The sequence below is a fragment of the Pseudophryne corroboree genome, chromosome 12, assembly GCF_028390025.1.
Source record: "Pseudophryne corroboree isolate aPseCor3 chromosome 12, aPseCor3.hap2, whole genome shotgun sequence".
NCBI lineage: Eukaryota > Metazoa > Chordata > Amphibia > Anura > Myobatrachidae > Pseudophryne > Pseudophryne corroboree.
This window is the reverse complement of record NC_086455.1, coordinates 86,176,091-86,203,679: the sequence shown is the minus strand read 5'-3', so window position 1 is coordinate 86,203,679 and position 27,589 is coordinate 86,176,091. Positions and strand designations below refer to the sequence as shown.

The 27,589-nt window shown below is 47.0% G+C and overlaps 1 protein-coding gene across 16 annotated transcripts in view; it reads right to left on the bottom strand.

The window, feature by feature from the left end:
• LOC134980775 (protein SIX6OS1-like) overlaps positions 1–27,589 on the bottom strand; it is a 987,982-nt gene that overhangs the window by 406,950 nt on the left and 553,443 nt on the right. For all 16 annotated transcript variants that reach the window (XM_063947742.1, XM_063947731.1, XM_063947730.1 and 13 more), the window contains one exon: positions 4,657–4,844. In XM_063947742.1, coding sequence (XP_063803812.1) covers positions 4,657–4,844 — 188 coding nt within the window. The remainder of the gene's footprint in view (positions 1–4,656; positions 4,845–27,589) is intronic.

The window sequence follows — 27,589 nt, the reverse complement described above, 5'->3', positions numbered from 1 at the left end:
GACAGGGTCCTTGCTGGAGCAGGTCCCTTCTTAGAGGTAGAGGCCACGGATCCTCCGTGAGCATCTCTTGAAGTTCCGGTTACCAAGTCCTTCTTGGCCAATCCGGAGCCACGAATATAGTGCTTACTCCTCTCCATCTTATCAATCTCAGTACCTTGGGTATGAGAGGCAGAGGAGGGAACACATACCCTGACTGGTACACCCACGGTGTTACCAGAGCGTCTACAGCTATTGCCTGAGGGTCTCTGGACCTGGCGCAATACCTGTCGAGTTTTTCCCAACGGTTTATAATCATGTGGAAGACTTCTGGATGAAGTCCCCACTCTCCCGGGTGGAGGTCGTGCTGAGGAAGTCTGCTTCCCAGTTGTCCACTCCCGGAATGAATACTGCCGACAGTGCTATCACATGATTTTCCGCCCAGCGAAGAATCCTTGCAGCTTCTGCCATTGCCCTCCTGCTTCTTGTGCCACCCTGTCTGTTTACGTGGGTGACTGCCGTGATGTTGTCCGACTGGATCAACACCGGCTGACCTTGAAGCAGAGGTCTTGCTAAGCTTAGAGCATTGTAAATGTCCCTTAGCTTCAGGATATTTATGTGAAGTGATGTCTCCAGGCTTGACCATAAGCCCTGGATATTCCTTCCCTGTGTGACTGCTCCCCAGCCTCGCAGGCTGGCATCCGTGGTCACCAGGACCCAGTCCTGAATGCCGAATCTGCGGCCCTCTAGAAAATGAGCACTCTGCAACCACCACAGGAGGGACACCCTTGTCCTTGGTGACAGGGTTATCCGCTGATGCATCTGAAGATGCGACCCGGACCATTTGTCCAGCAGGTCCCACTGGAAAGTTCTTGCGTGGAATCTGCCGAATGGGATTGCTTCGTAGGAAGCCACCATTTTACCCAGAACCCTTGTGCATTGATGCACTGAGACTTGGCTCGGTTTTAGGAGGTTCCTGACTAGCTCGGATAACTCCCTGGCTTTCTCCTCCGGGAGAAACACCTTTTTCTGGACTGTGTCCAGGATCATCCCTAGGAACAGAAGACAAGTCGTCGGAACCAGCTGCGATTTTGGAATATTGAGAATCCAATCGTGCTGCCGCAACACTACCTGAGATAGTGCTACACCGACCTCCAACTGTTCCCTGGATCTTACCCTTATCAGGGAATTGTCCAAGTAAGGGATAACTAAAATTCCCTTCCTTCGAAGGAATATCATCATTTCGGCCATTACCTTGGTAAAGACCCGGGGTGCCGTGGACCATCCATACGGCAGCGTCTGAACTGATAGTGACAGTTCTGTACCATAAACCTGAGGTACCCTTGGTGAGAAGGGTAAATTTTGACATGAAGGTAAGCATCCTTGATGTCCCGAGACATCATGTAGTCCCCTTCTTCCAGGTTCGCAATCACTGCTCTGAGTGACTCAATCTTGAATTTGAACCTCTGTATGTAAGTGTTCAAAGATTTTAGATTTAGAATCGGTCTCACCGAGCCGTCCGGCTTCGGTACCACAACAGTGTGGAATAATACCCCGTTCCCTGTTGCAGGAGGGGTATCTTGATTATCACCTGCTGGGAATACAGCTTGTGAATGGCTTCCAAAACTGTCTCCCTGTCAGAAGGAGACATCGGTAAAGCCGACTTTAGGAAACGGCGAGGGGGAGACGTCTCGAATTCCAATTTGTACCCCTGAGATATCACCTGAAGGATCCAGGGGTCTACTTGCGAGTGAGCCCACTGCGCGCTGAAATTCATTGAGACGGGCCCCCCACCGTGCCTGATTCTGCTTGTAAAGCCCCAGCGTATACTGAGGGCTTGGCAGAGGCGGGAGAGGGTTTCTGTTCCTGGGAACTGGCTGATTTCTGCAGCCTTTTTCCTCTCCCTCTGTCACGGGGCAGAAATGAGGAACCTTTTGCCCGCTTGTCCACGAAAAGACTGCGCCTGATAATACGGCGTCTTCTCATGTTGAGAGGCGACCTGGGGTACAAACGTGGATTTCCCAGCTGTTGCCGTGGCCACCAGGTCTGAAAGACCGACCCCAAATAACTCCTCCCCTTAATAAGGCAATACTTCCAAATGCCGTTTGGAATACGCATCACCTGACCACTGACGTGTCCATAACCCTCTACTGGTAGAAATGGACAACGCACTTAGACTTGATGCCAGTCGGCAAATATTCCGCTGTGCATCACGCATATATAGAAATGAATCTTTTAAATGCTCTATAGGCAAAAATATACTGTCCCTATCTAGGGTATCAATATTTTCAGTCAGGGAATCCGACCACGCCAACCCAGCACTGCACATCCAGGCTGAGGCGATTGCTGGTCGCAGTATAACACCAGTATGTGTGTAAATACATTTTAGGATACCCTCCTGCTTTCTATCAGCAGGATCCTTTAGGGCGGCCATCTCAGGAGAGGGTAGAGCCCTTACAAGCGTGTGAGCGCTTTATCCAACCTAGGGGGTGTTTCCCAACGCACCCTAACCTCTGGCGGGAAAGGATATAATGCCAATAACATTTCAGAAATTATCAGTTGTTATCGGGGGAAAACCACGCATCATCACACACCTCATTTAATTTCTCAGATTCAGGAAAACTACAGGTAGTTTTTCCTCACCGAACATAATACCCCTTTTTGGTGGTACTCGTATTATCAGAAATGTGTAAAACATTTTTCATTGCCTCAATCATGTAACGTGTGGCCCTACTGGAAGTCACATTTGTCTCTTCACCGTCGACACTGGAGTCAGTATCCGTGTCGGCATCTATATCTGCCATCTGAGGTAACGGGCGCTTTAGAGCCCCTGACGGCCTATGAGACGTCTGGACAGGCACAAGCTGAGTAGCCGGCTGTCTCATGTCAACCACTGTCTTTTATACAGAGCTGACACTGTCACGTAATTTCTTCCAACAGTTCATCCACTCAGGTGTCGACCCCCTAGGGGGTGACATCACTATTACAGGCAATCTGCTCCGTCTCCACATCATGGGGAGACAGAGGGAGAGTTTGCCAGCACACACCAGTGCGCTATATATATACAGGGATAACCTTATATAAGTGTTTTTCCCCTTATAGCTGCTGTATAGTTAATACTGCGCCTAATTAGTGCCCCCCTCTCTTTTTTAACCCTTTCTGTAGTGTAGTGACTGCAGGGGAGAGCCAGGGAGCTTCCCTCCAACGGAGCTGTGAGGGAAAATGGCGCCAGTGTGCTGAGGAGATAGGATCCGCCCCCTTATCGGCGGCCTTATCTCCCGTTTTTTTATGTATTCTGGCAGGGGTTAAATGCATCCATATAGCCCAGGAGCTATATGTGATGCATTTTTTTGCCATCCAAGGTGTTTTTATTGCGTCTCAGGGCGCCCCCCCCCAGCGCCCTGCACCCTCAGTGACCGGAGTGTGAAGTGTGCTGAGAGCAATGGCGCACAGCTGCAGTGCTGTGCGCTACCTTGTTGAAGACAGGACGTCTTCTGACGCCGATTTTCCGGACCTCTTCTGCCTTCTGGCTCTGTAAGGGGGCCGGCGGCGCGGCTCTGGGACCCATCCAAGCTGGGCCTGTGATCGTCCCTCTGGAGCTAATGTCCAGTAGCCTAAGAAGCCCAATCCACTCTGCACGCAGGTGAGTTCGCTTCTTCTCCCCTTAGTCCCTCGATGCAGTGAGCCTGTTGCCAGCAGGTCTCACTGAAAATAAAAAACCTAAACTAAAACTTTCACTAAGAAGCTCAGGAGAGCCCCTAGTGTGCACCCTTCTCGTTCGGGCACAGAGATCTAACTGAGGCTTGGAGGAGGGTCATAGGGGGAGGAGCCAGTGCACACCAGATAGCCCTAAAGCTTTCTTTAGATGTGCCCAGTCTCCTGCGGAGCCGCTATCCCCTTGGTCCTTACGGAGTCCCCAGCATCCACTTAGGACGTTAGAGAAAGTGGCTTTAATATTAGTGGCTTACAATGTTTTTTGCCTTTCTGTGCCCACACACACCCCACCCACCAGTATAATTGTCAATCCACTACCTTATATAACATTTGGTCAATACACAGATGTGTACACCTACACATACACCTTTCTTTTTGTTTCATATGGCATGAGATGCTTGGCAAGACTGACATGCTCCACCATGGGTAGCGATTGGATAGAATCCAACACAATTTTTTTGTATCAAAAGAATTTGCATCAACTAGGAGATTAACGTAGCATATTTGAAGAATAATCACAAGGCGTGATTAAGTCACAGGTCCATGGCATGCCAAATGGGGCCATGTGGCTTGCTTTTAGGAAAGGTATATGTGGACACATCTGAATCTTATACTGGGTTACATCTGCAGGCGTCTGTCCAACATATATATTGGCCACAGAATCCATTGAACAGGACATTACAAATGGATGAGTTTATTCAAATGGGGTCTCCTAGCCAGACATATTGGCGGACGATTGGTAAGTGTGTATGAATAAGATTGTTTGTGCATAAACCGTACTAATCGTTCAATCAGCCGTCTGGTCAGACAATCCATCGGCCAAGTGTGTAGCCAGTATTAGCTTGTCAGCACCATCTTTGCCTTTGGCTTCATGTAATTTTATGCTGTTTATCTGTTTTATAACCACATCATTTTAGAGTGCTACAGAATATGTTGTCAACCAGTATAAAATATCTAAATATCTACCCAAAATATCTAGAATGCATTTGTCCTTTTCCTTCCATTGTAGATCATGTTTCAGGATCACATCCTGTATATCGTCCAGCTCTTGCTTTAATGAGTGATATTTCTTTGCAAGTTTGAGTATCATGTACTTTTCTTGGTGTTGCTTAAAGATTTTTTTGAACTCACACACCGAATCTTGGTATGTCTTTCTGTAAAAGAAAAGCAGATAGAAACAAATATCCAGGTGCAGAATAAATACCAACTCAATAAAGTGGATAAATAATGTTCAAAGATGATAGAACCATAACAGTTGCACATCTTCCCAAGATCTAAAGGGCCCCATACACTAGAATGATAATGGCCGATATCATCCAATTTCCGGCATTCGGCCCGATATATATTGGGTGAAATCAGGAATTTTGGAGGTGTTTCCGTTCCGATGCGCTTTCCCGTGAGTGTCATGTCGGATCCCCTAGGTCGCTAGTGCTGCACTTGTGATATATCGTAATCGCCTGGAATGGTATGGAAAAAGGTGTGTTTTTTTTGTGCCTGCAATATATCGTAGGAAGTTTGACTGGCATTCTCAGGACACTCACATCAGCGGCAGCAGCAGCGACAGATATATCCGATTTGACTGGATTTTGCATTGCCCCAAGTATGTATTTCCACACTGACCACCAATCACTGTCCACCTAGCACACTGTTCACCACTGTACTCACACTGACCACCAATGTATTATAAATTATTGTTCACATTTTATTTGTGTGCCCAAAGTCATTTTTAACCCCAGACTGGCCATGTGTTTTCACCACCACTGTACCCTAATGCTGTACCTTGTGTTTCTTTGTCCCCAAAGTAATTTTAACCCCAAATGGCCAAGTGTTTTCCCCGCCACTGTACCCCAATGCTGTACCTTGTGTTTTATTGTCCCCAAAGTCATTTTAACCCCCAAATGGCCATGTGTTTTCACCGCCACTCTACCCCAATGCTGTGCCATGTGTTTCTTTGTGCCCAAAGTCATTTTAACCCTCAAATGGCCATGTATTTCACCGCCACTGTACCCCCATGCTGTACCATTGATGTTTGTGTAATGAGGAAAGTATTTACAAAAAATAATATTTTAAAAACATATATTATACAAATTTAAATACCATTTAAAAAAAAAAAACATTTAACCATATAACCTTTTAACCATATAACCATTTAACTGTATACCTTAAGTAAAACCATTTGTAAAACAAAAAATATAAGTTTGTGCATCACTTTTTTTTCATTACAGATTTGTCTCTGGATCAAGACATAGGGGTATATTTACTAAGCTCCCGATTTTGCCTGATTTGGTGTTTTTTCTTTAAAGTGTCATCTCGGGAATTTACTAAACTCAAATCTCGGCAGTGATGAGGGCATTCGTATTTTTTTGGTAGTCATAAAGAAAAAAAATACGAATGAATACACCATCGGTCAAACGCGGCTGTTTAGGTATAGAACTCGGTAATTTACTAACAATTCTATTTCACAAACACTGCCGGCAATAGCCAAACACTGCCGTGAAAAAATACAAATCAGAAAAAAAAAGCAGTTTTAAAACAGACCTGCTTTTTTTTACCGTGTTCTGATAGTCATGCACGGATCCATGAGATACGTACATGTTTATCAATGGGAAGGGGTGGGAAAGTGTTTAAAATCTGGAAAAAAATTTGCGTGAGGTCCCCCCTCCTAAGCAAAACCAGCCTCGGGCTCTTTGAGCCGGTCCTGGTTGAAAAAATATGGGGGAAAAATTGACAGGGGTTCCCCCACATTTAAACAACCAGCACCGGCTCTGCGCTGGTCCTGGTGCAAAAAATACAGGGGACAAAAAGCGTAGGGGTCCCCCGTATTTTTTGAACCAGCACCGGGCTCCACTAGTCAGAGAGATAATGCCACAGCCGGGGGACACTTATCTTGGTCCCTGCGGCCCTGGCATTAAATCACTAACTAGTCACCCCTGGCCGGGGTACCCTGGAGGAGTGGGAACCCCTTAAATCAAGGGGTCCCCCCCTCCAGCCACCCAAGGGCCAGGGGTGAAGCCCCAGGCTGTCCCCCCCATCCAAGGGTGGCGGATGGGGGGCTGATAGCCAAGTGTAAAAATAAAGAATATTGTTTTTTGTAGTAGAACTACAAGTCCCAGCAAGCCTCCCCCGCAAGCTGGTACTTGGAGAACCACAAGTACCAGCATGCGGGAAAAGAAATGTACTGTGGACTTCAGTGTCTATGGAAGATCAAAGCCAAGGGCTATTATGATAAAGTGTGACGGAATGTGGCCTTGGAGGAGCTAGTGGAGTACTGCAGTCCCTTTGTGTCTGGTGCCGACAAAGAATGGGTCAAGAAAAAGATACAGAACCTGCGTACTGTGTTCCTGGAAGAACACAAAAAATGGAACAGTCCAAAAGGTCTGGAGCAGGTTCTTCCCACATTTACAAGACCTCGCTCTGGTACTTCCCCATGCTGGAGTTTGTGCTGGACCAGGAGGCTACCCGGACAGGTTTCACCTCCCTCCTTGGACTGCCACACCAGAGCCTGAAGACTGTGACCTATCTTTGTCTGCATCTGTAAGTACATTTTTTTGTATATGTTTTTAAGTTTTTGCAAGTTCCATCATCAGTCCAACACATTACACTAATCAAATGTGGGACTCCTGCCAATCGACTGCACCCACCCCGTTAAAATAGGCCAGTTACTTGTTCCTGACCTGTTTGATCTGTTTTGCCCGTAGACTCGCCCTAAAATGGAGTGGAGGTGGTTCCACAGAGGGAACCACTGTCTGGGTGTTCAGGGTCTGGTTCTCCTGGCGCTTCTCTGGGCAGTGTCCTATGCTGGGTGGTTTTGCTGCGCAAATAGTTATGCAGGACACAGAACGCAGTCACCACCCAATCTATCTTCTCCGCCTACAAATTGATAGCCGTTAGGAATATGAAGAAGCGGCTAGACAGGATGCCAAAAGTGTTCTCTAAAATTCGCAGTGCCCGAGATAGCCTATAATTGTAAATGCGCTTCTCCCTTATCAGGTGCCTTTGGAGGTATGGCTTCATAATGTTCTCGTGGAGTGCGAATGCCTCATCAGCCACGATAACCAAATTGAGACCGTGCTGGATGTGCTCCCTAGATGGCAAGTTCAGGGTCTTTGTGGTGAGGAGAGGATAATTGTGGTGAGCCGCTCGAAGAAGGTGGTATTCTTCAGCGACCCACCGTCTGATGCATGTCCGTTTTTGCCAACGCAATGAAGATGAATTCATAGTTGGTATTCACCACTGCCATCAGCACAATGCTGAAATACAGTTTATAATTATAATAAAGGGATCCGCTGTTTGCAGGAGGGCTGATGCGGACGTGCTTGCCATCTATCGCTCCCCCACAGTTAGGGAAATGCCAGATGGTGGCAAACTCCTCTGCCACGGCTTGCCATTCTGATGTACTTGCAGAGAGCTATTAAAAAAAAAATAGAAATAAAAAAAATTAAAACATGTATTTGAACAGTGTATTTTTTTTTAATCTACTACATAGTGGAAGTGCGGAGATTCCCACCACCCAAGACCTCAGCATCATCCAGTATACGGAGGAATCCCAGCTCCAAACTCCTACCCCTGAAACATCAGCTACCCCTGATACCTCTGCATCACCAGCTCCTCCGCCGCACCCTCGGAAGAGAACACCCCCCCCAAAACACAGACCAGCAGGGCAAAGACCTCATTTTTGAGGAAATCAAGTCAAGACTTGCCCAGCCCCCAACCTCCCTCCCTCTCACTGTTCAAAATTTGGGGAATTTATGTCCTCAGCAATGCGTAACCTACCCCTGGGTCAAGCGGAGCAGAGTCAGAGTCTCAATTTAAAGATGCTGAACAAAGCACAAAAATCAAAACTACATGAGGATGTCGTGCTATTTGGCCGCTGTCCTCTCACTCTTCCTCCCACCCAATCCCATCCTATTCTGCCCACCCAACCCCATCTCATTCCGCCCACCCACCTGCTCCTCAGCCATATACTCTGCTATGCTGGAGGTAGAGGAAGACATGCCCCAGTTTGAAAATTTGTAGGCTTCTTATAATTCCCAATAAATATGTTTCGGTATAGGCTATATGGTGTTTTGGGGGCAGATTTTTTGGGGAGGATACAAGCATGCTGTAGGTGCATAATAGTGGGGCGGGCCCATTCACCCTGCACTTTACAGCATGTGTGTATTCTCCCAATCAAATCTGTGCCTAAAACACCATATAGCCCTCCATCTTAGGAGTGAAAGTACCGCCCAATATTTTTTGGGAATTAAAATAAACTGTTATTTAAGCCTTTTAATTACAGGTTGAGTATTCCATATCCAAATATTCCGAAATACGGAATATTCCGAAATACGGACTTTTTTGAGTGAGAGTGAGATAGTGAAACCTTTGTTTTTTGATGACTCAATGTACACAAACTTTGTTTAATACACAAAGTTATTAAACATATTGTATTAAATGACCTTCAGGCTGTGTGTATAAGGTGTATATGAAACATAAATGAATTGTGTGAGTGTACACACACTTTGTTTTATGCAGAAAGTTATAAAAAATATTGGCTAAAATGACCTTCAGGCTGTGTGTATAAGGTGTATATGACACATAAATGCATTCTGTGCTTAGATTTAGGTCCCATCACCATGATATCTCATTATGGTATGCAATTATTCCAAAATACGGAAAAATCCGATATCCAAAATACCTCTGGTCCAAAGCATTTTGGATAAGGGATACTCAACCTGTATTTCATTTTGTGTGTATATATTTCTATGTGCCATGTTGGCAAATAATTGCATAAATTTGCACAGTTGTTTAAAAGAAAAAAAAAAACTTTAAAACAGTTTAAAAGTAACTAAGCAGGTGTGATGTGTATTTTATTTACCTTTAAATACTGGTTCTGCAGCACCTTCACAATGGCCTTGCAGGTGTCAGGGATGATCTGACCCAAAGCCTGGGGTGAGATGAGGGTCCCGAACTTCAGGTCCTCCAACGACCGCCCTGTAGCCAAGAACCTCAGAGTAGCAATCATCCTCTCCTCAGCAGTGATGGCCCCCCTCATCTTGTGACTCCCTACATCGAGAGGCAGGATACCAAGGCCCAGCAACTCCTGGAAGGTAGCGTCATCCATTCGCAGGTAGTTCCGATAGTCCTCCGGTTTGTTCTCCCTAATCTCGGTCAGCCACTACTTGCTCCAAACAGACCTCTGCCTCTTCTGTTTCAGATCCCTGTCACGTTTCAACTTCAGATAGCCATAGGCTAACAGAAGTTGATACCTGTAGGAATCCATCAAAGAACAGAATAAAGAGCACTTTGTTCAGAAAAACCAAACAAAGCAAAGCACACTAGCAATTTGAAATGCTCGGAAGGTATAAACCAGTCTCACTATTCACAGAGCAGCAGTGTGCACAGAGTTTATTACTCACATATCTACACTATACAGTGTCATAAGTTGATGTTTCGATTAGAAAATGTAACCTTCATCAGGACATGACCCACCAGTCACGAAGACAGAGACTTGCTGAGAAGTGCACTTAGCCCCTATTTATACCCATCATGCTAAGTGATCAACTCCTCCCCCCTCATCCATGCTTTGGGGGAGCACATGCCATTAAAGTCCAGAACAGTGGGGGTCATTCTGAGTTGTTCGCTCTGTAAAAATCTTCGCATCGCAGCGATTTTCCGCTTAATGCACATGCGCAATGTCCGCACTGCGACTGCGCCAAGTAAATTTGCTATGCAGTTAGGATTTTTACTCACGGCTTTTTCATCGTTCTGGCGATCGGAATGTGATTGACAGGAAATGGGTGTTACTGGGCGGAAACAGGCCGTTTTATGGGCATGTGGGGAAAAACGCTACAGTTTCCAGAAAAAACACAGGAGTGGCCGGAGAAACGGGGGAGTGTCTGGGCGAACGCTGGGTGTGTTTGTGACGTCAAACCAGGAACGACAAGCACTGAAATGATCGCAGATGCCGAGTAAGTTTGAAGCTACTCAGAAACTGCTACGAGGTGTATAATCGCAATATTGCGAATACATCGTTCGCAATTTTAAGATGCTAAGATTCACTCCCAGTAGGCGGCGGCTTAGCATGAGCAAATCTGCTAAAATCCGCTTGCGAGCGAACAACTCGGAATGAGGGCCAGTACCTCTAATCGAAACCAAATATATCATAGCTGCACAGCGAACTAATTTATGAGCTTGACAAAATGACAAAACCAACTTAGAATGTGAGTCAGAGGTAAAAAAAAAAAAGATAATTAGCGCTGGACTTCTGTTTTCTGTTCCACCGCAACTGGAAGCCAGCCACAGATGGCTTCCACCGGCTAGAACTGATTCTAAAAGTGCACATAGGCTTTGCACTAATAAATAGGAAGGTAGGAGGTACTGTTACTAATAGTGCATGTGTTTCAAAAGACATTAAAGGTAAATAGTATTATTGTGTATTGATCAAAAATACCAATAAGGTATAGTAGGGCTCATGGCACAACAAAATAAACAATGCAGTAACATAAATGAATCAAAACTGAACAAAAAAGGTAAACCTAATATAGACATCAAACACACCTAAGTGATCAAATGAAAAAAATAAAGAGGATTTTAATTAACTAACGGTAAATCCTTTTCTCGTAGTCCATAGAGGATACTGGGGTCGCATTTAGTACCATGGGGTATAGACGGGTCCACTAGGAGCCATGGGCACTTTAGGAATTTGATAGTGTGGGCTGGCTCCTCCCTCTATGCCCCTCCTACTAGACTCAGTCTAGGAAACTGTGCCCGAGGAGACGGACATACTTTGAGAGGAGGACAGAGATGGATAGATTAGGATAGTGGTGAGATTCCGAACCAGCACACACAACAAGAGGAAAGCCAAGCTAACCAAACTTGAAACAGGAACAACAACGGCTGAACCAACATTACTTAACTAAGTAACAGTGCAGGAAAAACGAAGCACCGGGCAGGTTCCCAGTATTCTCAACGGACTACGAGAAAAGGATTTACTGGTAGGTAATTAAAATCCTATTTTCTCTTACGTCCTAGAGGATACTGGGGTACCATTTAGTACCATGGGGATGTGCCAAAGCTCCCAAACTGGGTGGGAGAGTGCTGAGATTCCTGCAGAACTGATTGACCAAACTGAAGGTCCTCAGAGGCCAAAGTATCTGTTATGATTCCTGTACTCCAGACCGGAGGCGATCTTATGGCAGGGATCTGAGTACAGGAAAATAAGCTGGTTGTGGGAGCTGGAGAGCCTAGTAACCCCTGGCGCCCTAACTCCGTTGTCTCGCCCGTGTTATCAGAAATCCCCTGCGAGACTATGGTTGCTTGAGCCCATGGCAGCCGCGTTCGAAGGGCGGATTATGTCTGCCCAACCCCGATGCCCCCGCAGGTCTTAATGGGAGACAAGGGGAAGTCCGAGACAGGGTGATAACAAGGGGCCCTCTGACTAAGCAACCAGGCCAGGGGTTACAAGCTAACTAACTAAATCAAAAGGTATGTGCGGACTAGCCGCCAGGGAAAAGGACAACCAAAGATCCACTGATCCGACACTCCTATCCGGCACCGCTGGACACCAGAGTGGATCTGTGGAAGCGGAATCCTCCGCAAAGCTCCAGAACACAACTAAACAAAATAATAAACAGAAGCGGACAAGCCGCAACACACGGCTGCGCCGCGACTCACGAACACCACCAGATGTTAAAGGTGCTCGGTCAGACTCCAGGAACAGATGGTAACTTCCGAGTACAGGATCTCTGAGGACAGGAACAACCGAATAGACCGGGACTGGGAACTCTCTGCAGCAGACACAGGCAAACAGGAAGCTATCACCGGCGTCTGTAAGAAGTCCTGAGGGTGCCTTTATTCAGGAACCCTCCAATCCAGATCCAGACAGGGCAATCAAATAGAAATGCCGTGCAGCTTGCATGCTGCACGGCCAGCACATAGTCAGGGTAATGAGAATAGACCCAGCAACGGGGAACGCGGCTGAACGTGGCGTCCCCGTTGCTAAGGTCAGAGCGGCTCCGTGCGCCCGGCGTCTTAGCGTTGCCAGGGAGCCGGCGGCTGAATGCGCACGGCGTCCCTGGTTGCTAGGCGCCGGGCCGCACGGCCGAGCGGACCCCGGCGCCTAACAGTACCCCCCCCCTTGAGGAGGGGTCAAGGAACCCCTAAAGCCAGGTTTCCGAGGAAATTCACGAAAAAATGCCCTTTTGAGCTTTGGGGCATGAAGGTCCTCATCCAGGACCCACGACCTTTCCTCTGGCCCATAACCTCTCCAATGCACCAAAAAATAAAGCCGACCCCGGGACAACTTGGAATCGAGAACCTTCTCAACCAAGAACTCCTGCTGACCCTGTACATTAACTGGTGATCTCCCCTGAGACTCTTTACGAGGAAATCTGCTGGACGAAACATATGGTTTAAGCAATGAGCAATGGAAGGTATTTCCGATCCGTAAAGTTTTAGGTAAACGTAACCGGAAAGCAACTGGATTGACTTTTTTGATAATGAGAAATGGTCCAATAAATCTAGGACCCAATCTGGCTGAGGTTTGTCGAAGTTTGATGTTGCGAGTCGACAACCACAACCTGTCTCCTACTTTAAAAGTGCACGGCCGCCGGAGCCTGTCAGAAAATTTTTTTTCCCGGAAAGCTGCTTTTCTGAGAGCCAGGTGCACTTTTTTCCAAATAAGTTTAAGATGAGAGGTAAGGGCCAGAGAGGAGACAGAGGAATGTTGAAAAAATGAATTAGCTCTGGGGTGGAAACCAAAAACTGCACCAAAAACTGCAAAAAATGGAGACACATTGGTGGAAGAATGACAGGCATTATTATAAGCAAACTCCGCCAATGGAAGAAACTCAGACCAGTCATTTTGGAGTTTGGCCGAGTACAAACGCAAATATTGTTTTAGAGATTGGTTAACTCGCTCAGTCTGTCCATTGGATTGTGGATGATAGCCGGAGGTTAATGATAATTTCATTTTTAACGAAGCACAAAAAGACTTCCAAAATTGTGCAATGAATTGTGGACCCCTGTCAGAAACAATATCAGTGGGTAACCCATGGAGTCTGAAAACATGACGGAGGAACAAGACTGCCAATCCCTGGGCAGATGGCAATCGGGGAAGAGCAATAAAATGGGCCATCTTGCTAAAACGGTCCACTACCACCCATATGACTCGGCATCCGGCTGACAGAGGGAGATCCACCACAAAATCCATGGAGATATGCGACCATGGCCTAAGAGGAACCTTCAAGGGCATAAGTTGACCAATAGGCAAAGAACGGGGAACTTTATGCTGTGCACAGACTTGACACGAAAAAACAAACTCTTTAATGTCTTTGGAAAGACCAGGCCACCATACTGAGCGGGATACTAATTCCAAAGTCTTAGCGATTCCCGGATGCCCTGCAACTTTACTGTCATGAAATTCCGCCAAAACAGTTGCTCTCAAAAACTCAGGAACAAAAAGACGACCAGCAGGAGTATTTTCAGGAGCTTGATGTTGAAGCAGCTTTAATTGGGAAAATACATCCTGTGTGAGACCTGCCTGAATGACTGAAGGCGGAAGTATGGGAGTAACAGGACTGTTGTCTTGAACCGGAAGGAAACTGCGTGACAGGGCATCTGCCTTGGTATTCTTGGAACCTGGTCTGAAGGTGATAATGAATTTGAAACGAGTAAAAAATAAAGCCCAACGAGCCTGTCGGGCATTCAGTCGTTTAGCCGATTCAATGTATTGAAGATTTTTGTGATCAGTCAAAACTGAAATGGTATGGGTCGCTCCTTCAAGCCAATGTCTCCACTCCTCGAAAGCCCATTTAATAGCCAGCAATTCCCGGTTACCAACATCGTAGTTGGATTCTGCAGATGAGAATTTTCTGGACATAAAGGCACAAGGATGTAACTCAAGGGAATCTGGATCCTTCTGAGAAAGGATAGCCCCTACTCCAACCTCCGAGGCATCCACCTCAACAATGAAAGGCAATTCTGGGTTGGGATGTCTAAGGACAGGGGCTGAGACAAAGGCTTGTTTTAAGGCCTGAAAAGATAACTCAGCTTCACATGACCAATTGGTAGGATCTGCTCCCTTCTTAGTAAGTGCCACAATGGGAGCAACTAGGTCAGAGAAAGAGTGAATAAATCTTCTATAGTAGTTTGCAAACCCTAAAAAGCGCTGAATTGCTTTTAAATTGGTGGGTTGCGCCCAACTAAGGATGGCTTGGAGCTTTTTTGGTTCCATTCGGAATCCCCGAGGGGAAATAATGTACCCTAAAAAGGATACCTCCGTGACATGAAATTCACACTTCTCCAGTTTGGCATATAGGTGATTTTCACGTAATTTCTTTAGCACCTGACGCACCTGGGTAACATGTTGTTCTACGGAGTCAGAATATATCAAAATATCGTCTAAATAGACCACGACGAATCTTCCCAGAAACTCACGGAGCACATCATTAATGAGATCCTGGAAAACTGCCGGAGCGTTAGATAGGCCGAATGGCATGACCAGATACTCATAGTGGCCTGACTGAGTACTAAATGCCGTTTTCCACTCATCCCCTGACCTGATTCTGATGAGGTTATATGCTCCTCTCAGATCAATCTTAGAAAAAATAACAGCCGAACGTAGCTGATCAAAGAGGACAGAGATCAGCGGCAGAGGGTAAGTATTCTTTACTGAGATTTTATTCAAAGCTCTAAAGTCAATGCAGGGTCTGAGTGAACCATCCTTCTTCTCTACGAAGAAAAAACCTGCACTTAAAGGGGATTTAGATGGCCTGATAAACCCTTTTCCAAGGCTTTCTTTCACATACTCATTCATGGCCACAGTTTCAGGACCAGACAATGCATATAACCTTCCTTTAGGCAACGTGGCACCAGGAATTAACTCAATGGCACAATCATAAGGCCTATGGGGAGGCAAAATATCCGCATTGCCCTTGGAAAACACATCAACAAAATCCTGGTATTCCCCAGGAATATGTGCGGAACTGGCGGCAGCTACTCGGATAGGAAGCGTAATACATTCTTTATCACAGATGGTACCCCATTGTAGGATCTCCCCAGACTGCCAATCTATGATGGGATTATGAAAGGCCAGCCAAGGGTGACCCAGAACCACAGGAACTGCTGGACAATGGGTAAGGAAAAACTCAATCTTTTCAGAATGCAGAGCTCCCACCGAGAGCAAAACAGGAGGTGTACAAAGAGAAATAACACCATTGGATAAAGGACTCCCATCTAAACCATGCATGGTGATACACCTACCCAAGGTTAGCTGAGGAATACCTAAGGCCTTGGCCCATGTTAAATCCATAAAGTTTCCTGCAGCTCCACTGTCCACAAAAGCAGAGACCGAGGAACAGAGGCTGCCATAGGAAACTTTAGCAGGAACCAACAGTGAATTATTTGAGGAGATGAGCTGCAGACCAAAGTGAACCCCCTCACAACTCACTTGGTCAGGAAGTTTCCCGACTTGTTTGGACAACTACGGGCAAAATGTCCCTTACCTCCGCAGTATAAACATAGACCAGAATTTTGCCTCCTGGTTCTTTCTTCCGGAGACAATTTGGAGAGACCAATCTGCATAGGCTCCTCTATGTCTACCGGAATGGAAGGAACCCAGGGAGAAGACCCGACAGATGCCCCTTTTTCAGCCCTCCGCTCTCTGAGCCGACGATCTATTTTAATAGAGAGTTCCATGAGGTTATCGAGGGTCTCAGGAGCGGGATACTGGAGGAGACTGTCTTTTATAGATTCAGATAAGCCGAGGCGAAACTGACTGCGCAGGGCTGGGTCATTCCAGCCACAGTCGTTCGACCAACGGCGAAACTCCGTACAATAATTCTCTGCGGGATTCCTACCCTGTCTAAGAGCACGCAACTGACTTTCTGCGGACGCCTCTCTATCAGGGTCGTCATACAATAGCCCTAAAGATTTTAAAAAGGCGTCTACAGACGATAAGGCCGGATCGTCTGTCTTTAAACCAAAAGCCCAGGTCTGAGGATCCCCCTGAAGCAGAGAAATAATAATCCCAACCCGCTGAGCCTCTGTACCTGAGGTAACTGGTCTTAAACGAAAACACAGTTTGCAAGATTCTTTAAAATTAAAAAACTGTTTTCTATCCCCAGAAAAACGGTCAGGCAGATGCATTTTTGGTTCAGGGATGACCCTCGGGGAAGTCCGTAACAGATCTTCCTGTGACCTCACCCGGAGGGACAGATCCTGAACCATCTGAGTAAGTTCCTGAATCTGACTAACAAGAAGCTGGCCATGATTTGGCCCAACACCGACGGGATTCATAAGGCCGACAAATTCTCCCAACTAAAAAGTGAAAAAATTTACTGTAAGTTAAATCTTTTCTTTTGTGGCCGGTGATAATGTTTTGATTCCTGTACTCCAGACCGGAGGCGATCTTATGGCAGGGATCTGAGTACAGGAAAATAAGCTGGTTGTGGGAGCTGGAGAGCCTAGTAACCCCTGGCGCCCTAACTCCGTTGTCTCGCCCGTGTTATCAGAAATCCCCTGCGAGACTATGGTTGCTTGAGCCCATGGCAGCCGCGTTCGAAGGGCGGATTATGTCTGCCCAACCCCGATGCCCCCGCAGGTCTTAATGGGAGACAAGGGGAAGTCCGAGACAGGGTGATAACAAGGGGCCCTCTGACTAAGCAACCAGGCCAGGGGTTACAAGCTAACTAACTAAATCAAAAGGTATGTGCGGACTAGCCGCCAGGGAAAAGGACAACCAAAGATCCACTGATCCGACACTCCTATCCGGCACCGCTGGACACCAGAGTGGATCTGTGGAAGCGGAATCCTCCGCAAAGCTCCAGAACACAACTAAACAAAATAATAAACAGAAGCGGACAAGCCGCAACACACGGCTGCGCCGCGACTCACGAACACCACCAGATGTTAAAGGTGCTCGGTCAGACTCCAGGAACAGATGGTAACTTCCGAGTACAGGATCTCTGAGGACAGGAACAACCGAATAGACCGGGACTGGGAACTCTCTGCAGCAGACACAGGCAAACAGGAAGCTATCACCGGCGTCTGTAAGAAGTCCTGAGGGTGCCTTTATTCAGGAACCCTCCAATCCAGATCCAGACAGGGCAATCAAATAGAAATGCCGTGCAGCTTGCATGCTGCACGGCCAGCACATAGTCAGGGTAATGAGAATAGACCCAGCAACGGGGAACGCGGCTGAACGTGGCGTCCCCGTTGCTAAGGTCAGAGCGGCTCCGTGCGCCCGGCGTCTTAGCGTTGCCAGGGAGCCGGTGGCTGAACGCGCACGGCGTCCCTGGTTGCTAGGCGCCGGGCCGCACGGCCGAGCGGACCCCGGCGCCTAACAGTATCAAACTTGAAGAACTTAGCAAACGTTTTCAAACCTGACCAAGTAACTGCTCGGCAGAGCTGTACAGCCGAGTCACCCCGGGCAGCCGCCCAGGAAGAATCCACTGACCTAGTAGAGTGGGCTTGTATAGATTTTGGACATGGCAAACCTGCCATGGAATAAGCATGCTGGATAGTAAGCCTGATCCAGCGTGCAATTGTCTGCTTTGAAGCAGGGCGCCCAATTTTATTGGGATCATAAGAACAAACAGCGAGTCACATTTTCTGTGACGAGCTGTTCGCTTTACATACACCTTCAAAGCCCTCACAACATCCTAAGACTTTGAAGTAGCAGAGGTGTCAGAGACAACCGGAACAACAATAGGAAGAAATTGCTGACGAGTTCTGAGTTCAGCGCTGTCCTCATGGAAAATTAAATAGGGGCTTTTGTGAGACAATGCCCCCAGCTCCGCACACGTCTTGCTGAAGCCAAAGCAAACAGTGTGACGGCCTTCCACGTAAGATATTTTATGGCACCTCCTGTAATGGTTCAAACCAGTCCGATTGGAGGAACTGCAGCACCACATTAAGATCCCCAGGTGCCATGGGAGGCACAAAGGGAGGTTGGATGTGCCCAGAGGAGAATTCTTGACACCTCCGATAATGCTGCTCTGCTTTTCATTCCGCCCTGTCAGTTTATGTAAGTCACCGCTGTCATATTGTCTGACTGGACCTGAATGGCCCGATCTTGAAGATGTGAGGCCTGCAGAAGGGCGTTGTATATGGCCCTGAGTTCCAGAATGTTGATTGGAAGGATGGCTTCCTGACTTGACCATTTTCCTTGAAACTGCACCCCCTGGGTGACTGCTCCCCAACCTCTGAGGCTTGTGTCTGTGGTTAACAGAATCCAGTTCTGAATTCCGAACCAGCGACCCTCGATGAGGTGAGAAGTTTGTGGCCACCACATAAGGGAGATCCTGGCTTCTGCGTTTCTGGACCATTTGTCCAACAGATCGACCTGGAAGGGTCTTGCGTGATACCTTCCGTATTGAATGGCCTCGTAAGTGGCCATCATTTTCCCCAGAAGGCGAATGCATAGATGCACCGATATCCAGGTTGACTTCAGGATATCCCGAACCATCGACTGGATTACCAATGCCTTTTCCAATGGAAGGAACACTTTCTGCAACTCTGTGTCCAGTATCATTCCCAGGAATAAAAGCCTCCATGTTGGCTCCAGGTGAGATTTTGGAAGGTTCAGAATCCACCCGTGATCCTGGAGGAAATTGGTTGAGAGAACAATACTGTCCAGCAACCTTTCCATGGATGGTGCTTTTATCAGAATATCGTCCAGGTACGGAATTATTTTCACTCCCTGTTTGCGGAGTAGAAACATCATCTCTGCCATCACTTTGGTGAACACCCTCGGTGCCGTGGAGAGACCAAATGGCAGGGCCTGGAACTGGTAGTGACAGTCTTTCAGTGCAAACAGTAGATAAGCCTGATGAGGCGGACAGATCGGAATGTGAAGGTATGCATCCTTGATATCCAGAGAAACTAGGAATTCCCCCTCCTCCAGACCTGAGATAACCGCTCTCAGAGACTCCATCTTGAATTTGAACACTCGTAAGTACGGGTTCAACAATTTGAGGTTCAGAATCAGCCTTACCGAACCGTCCGACTTCGGTACTACAAACAGGTTGGAATAGTACCCCTTGTTTTGCAGCGTGAAGTAGTCTCAATTTTACGATCAGCCGTGTCTTTTAGGGAGGCTGCACCAGGGACATGCAATACAATCTTTCGTGACAGCCTAGAGACTGATGCGTCCACTATGGGCGGATTTTCCCATGTTTTCCCTATTTTCCAAAGGAAGAGATGAGAGCAACCTTTTAGGGATTTGAAATTTCTTATCAGGATTACCCCATGGTTCTTCAAACAGGGTATACATTTCCTTTGACGCAGGAAAAGTGAATGAGGACTTCTTTTTTTATATTAAAATAAGATTCCTCACACTCCTCTGACACCTTATCAGGAATATGCAGAACATCTCTGATAGCCTCTATAAGAGCCTCTATTCACTGTGACAGAGCTGCATCCCCCCTCTCTGACTCCCCCTCTGCAAACGCTTCCTTCGTAGGACGCGACGTAACCCGGCGGCAACGTTGTGCACACGCATTGCGGTCATTGCTGAAACATTACTTACCAAGTAACAATGCTAAACAAAGTTGTACTGAACCAGATAATGGCTGCAGGAAAACGAAACGCTGGGCGGGCGCCCAGCATCCTCTACGGACTACAAGAAAAGGATTTACCCGTAGGCAACCAAAATCCTATTTTCTCTTACGTCCTAGAGGATGCTGGGGTCCACATTAGTACCATGGGGATGTACCAAAGCTCCCAGAACAGGAGGGAGAGCACGGAGGCTCCTGCAAAACTGATTGACTGAACTTCAGAGGCCAAAGTATCGAACTTGTAGAACTTTGCAAATGTGTTCGACCCAGACCAAGTTGCCGCTCGGAAAAGTTGCAGCGCTGAGACACCCCAGGCAGCCTCCCAGGAAGACCCCACATTACGAGTAGAGTGGGCCTTAACAGATTTTGGACACTGTAATCCTGCCATAGAATAAGCATGCTGGATAGTGAACCTAATCCAGCGAGATATAGTCTGCTTTGAAGCGGGACACCCAATTTTCTTGGGTTCATACAGGACAAGCAAAGAGTCCGATTTCCTGTGACGAGCAGTCCTCTTCAAATAGATTTTCAAAGCCCTAACAACATCTAAGGACTTTAACGAAATTGAGGAGTCAGTAGCCACTGGCACCACAATAGGTTGGTTGATATGAAATGCCGACACAACCTTTGGAAGAAACTGCTGACGTGTCCGGAGCTCAGCTCTATCTTCGTGGAATATCAAGTAAGGGATTTTACAGGACAAAGCCTCCAATTCTGACACACGTCTAGCAGAAGCTAAGGACAACAACGTGACAGCCTTCCATGTAAGAAATTTGACCTCAAGCTCCTGTAGAGGCTCAAACCAGTCCGACTGGAGGAACTGCAACACCACGTTAGGGTCCCAAGGCGGTACAAAGGGAGGTTGAATGTGCAGAACTCCCTTCAAAAAGGTCTGAAATTCAGGGAGGGCAGCCAATTGTTTCTGGAAGAAAATGGACAGGGCCGAAATCTGGACCTTCACAGATCCCAACCTCAGGCCCATATCCACACCTGCTTGCAGGAAGAGGAGGAAACATCCCAGTTGAAACTCCACCGTAGGAAACTTCTTGGACTCACACCAAGAGACATATTTCTTCCAAATACGATGGTAATGCTTATATTTTACCCCTTTCCTAGCCTGTATCAGGGTAGGAATGCCCTTCCGAGCAAGTATCAGGTGCTCAACTTCCATGCCGTCAAACGTAGCCGCGGTAAGTCTTGATAGGTGAACGGCCCCTGCTGCAGCATTTCCTCCCGAAGAGGAAGAGGCCTCGGCTCTTCCTGCAAGAGATTCAGAAGGTCCGCGTACCAAGCCCGCCTTGGCCAGTCTGGAGCAATGAGGATCGCTTGAACGCTTGTTCTCCTTATGAGCTTTAGAGCTCTTGGAATGAGTGGAAGTGGTGGAAACACGTACACCAACTGGAACACCCATGGAGACACTATGGCGTCCACTGCCACTGCTTGTGGGTCCCTCGACCTGGAACAATAGCGTTGAAGCTTCTTGTTGAGATGAGAGGCCATCATATCTATTTGGGGTAACCCCCAAAGGTCTTATTTCCTTGAACACCTCCGTATGGAGTCCCCACTCTCCTAGATGAAGATCGTGTCTGCGGAGGAAGTCTGCTTTCCAGTTATCCACTACCGGAATGAAGATTGCTGAGAGCGCCAATACGTGTGTCTTTCTGCCCAGAGGATGATTCTCGTCACCTCTGACATTGCAGCTCTGCTCTTCCTTCTGCCCTGTCGGTTTATGTAAGCCACCGTCGTTACATTGTCCGACTGTACTTGAATGGTGCGATCTCTTAGAAGATGGGCCGCCTGAAGAAGACCTTTGTAGACGGCTCTTAGTTCCAGGAAGTTGATCGGCAGGCTGGCTTCCAGACTTGACAACTTTCCTTGGAGGGTTTCCCCTTGAGTGACTGCGCCCCAGCCCCGAAGGCTCGCATCCATGGTTAGAAGGACCCAGTCCTGAATCCCAAACCTGCGGCCCTCCAGAAGATGAGACAATTGGAGCCACCAGAGGAGTGAAATCCTGGCCTTTGGCGACAGACTAATTCTCTGGTGCATGTGGAGATGAGATCCAGACCACTTGTCCAGGAGATCCAGTTGGAAGGCCCGTACTGGAGGCCACCATCTGTCCCAAAAGGCGAATGCATTGATGAACAGACACCCGGGCTGGCTTCAGGACATCCCGGACCAATGTTTGTATCACCAACGCCTTTTCCTGCGGAAGAAACACCCTCTGCACTTCTGAGTATCAAGGATATTGCAATAAAAGAGCCGCAACCTTTCCCACGAAAGCAGAGTTGAAATTGCCGTCTCACTCACCAAGAGAGACAATCAGGAAAGACAGCGGGGAATAGATATTATCTGCACTGGAAATCCCGGGATATCAAATCTACCCTGCATAAATTTAAGAACTGTATAATAGTGCTTCCTGAAGGTTAGGTGAGTCGTGACTTTATCATATACCTGCTTAAGTAGAAAATTTATAGTGCAAGTGCATTTTGATATTTCAATGCGAAACGGCATACAGTATGTGACAACTTTATGTTTGTTTATGCTTTTTTAAATATCCGGCATAAATGTTAAATTACTTTTTATTGAATTTGAACTATTTTTCCTATTTGGATAATATATTATCTACATTTGTCCCATATTGAAAATATATGGCATAAATAACTAGTATGTGTTGAATTGGTATCCGGACTCCAGGTCGACAACAAAAAGGTTGACACACCTTAGGTCGACGCCAATTGGTCGACACACCTAAGGTCGATATGGGCAAAAGGGCGACAGGAACAAGGTCGACATGGAAAAAGGTCGACATGAGTTTTTCACAATTTTTTCTTTTTTTGGAACCTTTTCATACTTAACGATCCACGTGGACTACGATTGGAACGGTAATCTGTGCCGAGCGTAGCGAAGGCACCATGCCCGAAGCATGGCGAGCGAAGCGAGCCATGCGAGGGGACGCGGTGCACTAATTGGGGTTCCCGGTCACTCTACGAAGAAAAGCGCACCAAAAAAAAACCATAAAAAACTCATGTCGACCTTTTTCCATGTCGATCTTGTTCCTATCGACCTTTTTCCATGTCGACCTAAGGTGTGTCGACCAATTAGCATCGACCTAAGGTGTGTCGACCTTTTTGTTGTCGACCTGGAGTCCCAGACCCGTTGAATTATAGCCCAAATCCATTGGTCCCAGCGCTGAAAAATTTGCATAAATTTCTGCTTTTGTTACAATCATTTAAATATCTTCCTTAATTGATGTTCCGTTTATTTATTTTTTTAATCCTGTTTTTTTTACCCTTTTTTGGCAGTTCCATGATTGCATATATGGATTATTTGGTCCAGTGGTGTGTCTATACAGGTAATTTGGTGAGATTGTATTACATTTATTTTAGAACACAATTTTTTTGAATTTGAAGGTTCTTTTTTTATCCATAAACAGGGTACGGCGATGGGGACCAAATTTGCCCCATCGCACGCCAATATCTTGATGAGTGAGTGGGAGGAGAAATATCTACGGCACTGCATATGAAAAAACGTATGTTAAATTCTACCGTAGATATATTAATGACCTTTTATTCATTTGGCAGGGTGATGATCTCAGTATTGGGGAATCCATCAATCATTTGAATGCTCATGATTTTAATTTAAAATTTACCTATAAATCCAGTAGAAAGAGGATAGAATATTTAGACTTAGAATTGGAAGGTTCTCCCTCCAAGATAGTATCCACAAGACCTTTTTTTAAGGAAGTAAATGCGAACAGCTTCATACCTAGAAATAGCTGTCATCACCCGGCCTGGAAAGACGGAGTACCTTACTCACAGTTTTTAAGAATAAGAAGAAATTGCAGTGATATAGCAGACTACTGGTTGCAAACTGAGGTTTTGAAAGATAGGTTAATTGAATGAGGTTATTACCCCAATTTTATTGAAGAATCAAGAAGAAAGGCCTCTTTAAGAAACAGGGAGGAACTCATTGTGGATAAACCCGAGAGGGGGGATGTGTCAAAACACCAAAGTAGGGCATTCATCACTCAATACTGCACTCTATTAGAAAAATCATGGAAAAACACTGGGGTCTCCTTCTTAGAGACCCAGTGTTAGGTCCCAGTCTCCCTAAAAAACCTAGTATGGTATGTCAAAGTCGAAAAATAAGAATTTACTTATCGATAATTCTATTTCTCGTAGTCCGTAGTGGATGCTGGGGACTCCGTCAGGACCATGGGGATTAGCGGCTCCGCAGGAGACAGGGCACAAAATTAAAAGTTTGACCACTAGGTGGTGTGCACTGGCTCCTCCCCCTATGACCCTCCTCCAAGCCTCAGTTAGGATACTGTGCCCGGACGAGCGTACACAATAAGGAAGGATTTTGAATCCCGGGTAAGACTCATACCAGCCACACCAATCACACTGTACAACTTGAGATCTGAACCCAGTTAACAGCATGATAACAGAGGAGCCTCTGAAAAGATGGCTTCCAACAATAATAACCCGATTTTTGTAACAATAACTATGTACAAGTATTGCAGACAATCCGCACTTGGGATGGGCACCCAGCATCCACTACGGACTACGAAAAATAGAATTATCGGTAAGTAAATTCTTATTTTCTCTGACGTCCTAAGTGGATGCTGGGGACTCCGTCAGGACCATGGGGATTATACCAAAGCTCCCAAACGGGCGGGAGAGTGCGGATGACTCTGCAGCACCGAATGAGAGAACTCCAGGTCCTCCTTAGCCAGGGTATCAAATTTGTAGAATTTTACAAACGTGTTCTCCCCTGACCACGTAGCTGCTCGGCAGCGTTGTAATGCCGAGACCCCTCGGGCAGCCGCCCAAGGTGAGCCCACCTTCCTTGTGGAGTGGGCATTTACAGATTTTGGCTGTGGCAGGCCTGCCACAGAATGCGCAAGTTGAATTGTGCTACAAATCCAACGAGCAATCGTCTGCTTAGACGCAGGAACACCCAGCTTGTTGGGTGCATACAGTATAAACAGCGAGTCAGACTTTCTGACTCCAGCCGTCCTTGAAATATATATATATATTTTTAAGGCTCTGACAACGTCGAACAACTTGGAGTCCTCCAAGTCGCTAGAAGCCGCAGGCACCACAATAGGTTGGTTCAGGTGAAACGCTGATACCACCTTAGGGAGAAACTGAGGACGCGTCCGCAGTTCTGCCCTGTCCCAATGGAAAATCAGATATGGCTTTTGTACGAAAAAGCCGCCAATTCTGACACTCTCCTGGCCGAAGCCAGGGCCAGTAGCATGGTCACTTTCCATGTAAGATATTTCAAATCCACCGATTTGAGTGGCTCAAACCAATGGGATTTGAGGAATCCCAAAACTACATTGAGATCCCACAGTGCCACTGGAGGCACAACCGGGGCTGTATATGTAGTACTCCTTTGACAAAAGCTTGGACTTCAGGAACTGAAGCCAATTCTTTCTGGAAGAAAATCGACAGGGCCGAAATTTGAACCTTAATGGACCCCAATTTGAGGCCCATAGACAATCCTGTTTGCAGGAAATGTAGGAATCGACCCAGTTGAAATTCCTCCGTCGGAGCCCTCTCCTTCAGGATCCGGCGTTCAACCGCCATGCCGTCAAACGCAGCCGCGGTAAGTCTAGAGGTAGAGTGCACGGATCCTCCGTGCGCATCTCTTGAAGTTCCGGGTACCAAGTCTTTCTTGGCAAATCCGGAGCCACGAGTATCGTTCTTACTCCCCTTCGCCTTATAATTCTCAGTACCTTGGGTATGAGAGGCAGAGGGGGGAACACATACATTGACTGGTACACCCATGGTGTTACCAACGCGTCCACAGCTATTGCCTGAGGGTCTCTTGACCTGGCGCAATACCTGTCCAGTTTTTTTGTTGAGGCGGGACGCCATCATGTCCACCTTTGGTTTTTCCCAACGGTTCACAATCATGTGGAAAACTTCTGGATGAAGTCCCCACTCTCCCGGGTGGTGATCGTGTCTGCTGAGGATGTCTGCTTCCCAGTTGTCCACTCCCGGAATGAACACTGCTGACAGTGCTATCACATGATTTTCTGCCCAGTGAAAAATCCTTGCAGCTTCTGCCATTGCCCTCCTGCTTCTTGTGTCGCCCTGTCTGTTTACGTGGGCGACTGCCGTGGTGTTGCCCTACTGGATCAACACCGGCTGACCCTGAAGCAGAGGTCTTGCCAGGCTTAGAGCATTGTAAATTGCCCTTAGCTCCAGTATATTTATGTGAAGTGAAGTCTCCAGGCTTGACCACACTCCCTGGAAATTTCTTCCCTGTGTGACTGCTCCTCAGCCTCTCAGGCTGGCATTCGTGGTCACCAGGACCCAGTCCTGAATGCCGAATCTGCGGCCCTCCAAAAAGGTGAGCACCACAGAAGAGACCCCCTTGTCCTTGGAGACGGGGCTATCCGCTGATGCATCTGAAGATGCGATCCGGACCATTTGTCCAGCAGATCCCACTGAAAGGTTCTTGCGTGGAATCTGCCGAATGGAATCGCTTCGTAAGAAGCCACCATTTACCCAGGACTCTTGTGCATTGATGCACTGACACTTTTCCTGGTTTTAGGAGGTTCTTGACTAGCTCGGATAACTCCCTGGCTTTCTCCTCCGGGAGAAAAACCTTTTTCTGAACTGTGTCCAGAATCATCCCTAGGAACAGCAGACGTGTCGTCGGGCTCAGCTGGGATTTTGGAAAATTTAGAATCCACCCGTGCTGTTGCAGCACTACTTGGGTTAGTGCTACACCGGCCTCTAACTGTTCTCTGGATCTTGCCCTTATCAGGAGATCGTCCAAGTAAGGGATAATTAATACGCCTTTTCTTCGAAGAAGAATCATCATTTCGGCCATTACCTTGGTAAAGACCTGGGGTGCCGTGGACAATCCAAACGGCAACATCTGAAACTGATAGTGACAGTTTTGTACCACGAACCTGAGGTACCCTTGGTTTGAAGGGCAAATTGGGACATGGAGGTAAGCATCCTTGATGTCCAAGGACACCATAAAGTCCCCTTCTTCCAGATTCGCTATCACTGCTCTGAGTGATTTCATCTTGAACCTTTGTATGTAAGTGTTCAAAAGATTTCAGACTTAGAATAGGTCTCACCGAGCCGTCCGGCTTCGGTACCACAAACAGCGTGGAATAATACCCCTTTCCTTGTTGTAGTAGGGGTACCTTGACTATTACTTGCTGGGAATACAGCTTGTGAATAGCTTCCAACACCGTCTCCCTGTCGGAGGGAGATGTTGGTAAAGCAGACTTCAGGAATCTGCGAGGAAGAGACGTCTCGAATTCCAATCTGTACCCCTGTGATACTACCTGCAGGATCCAGGGGTCGACTTGCGAGTGAGCCCACTGCGCG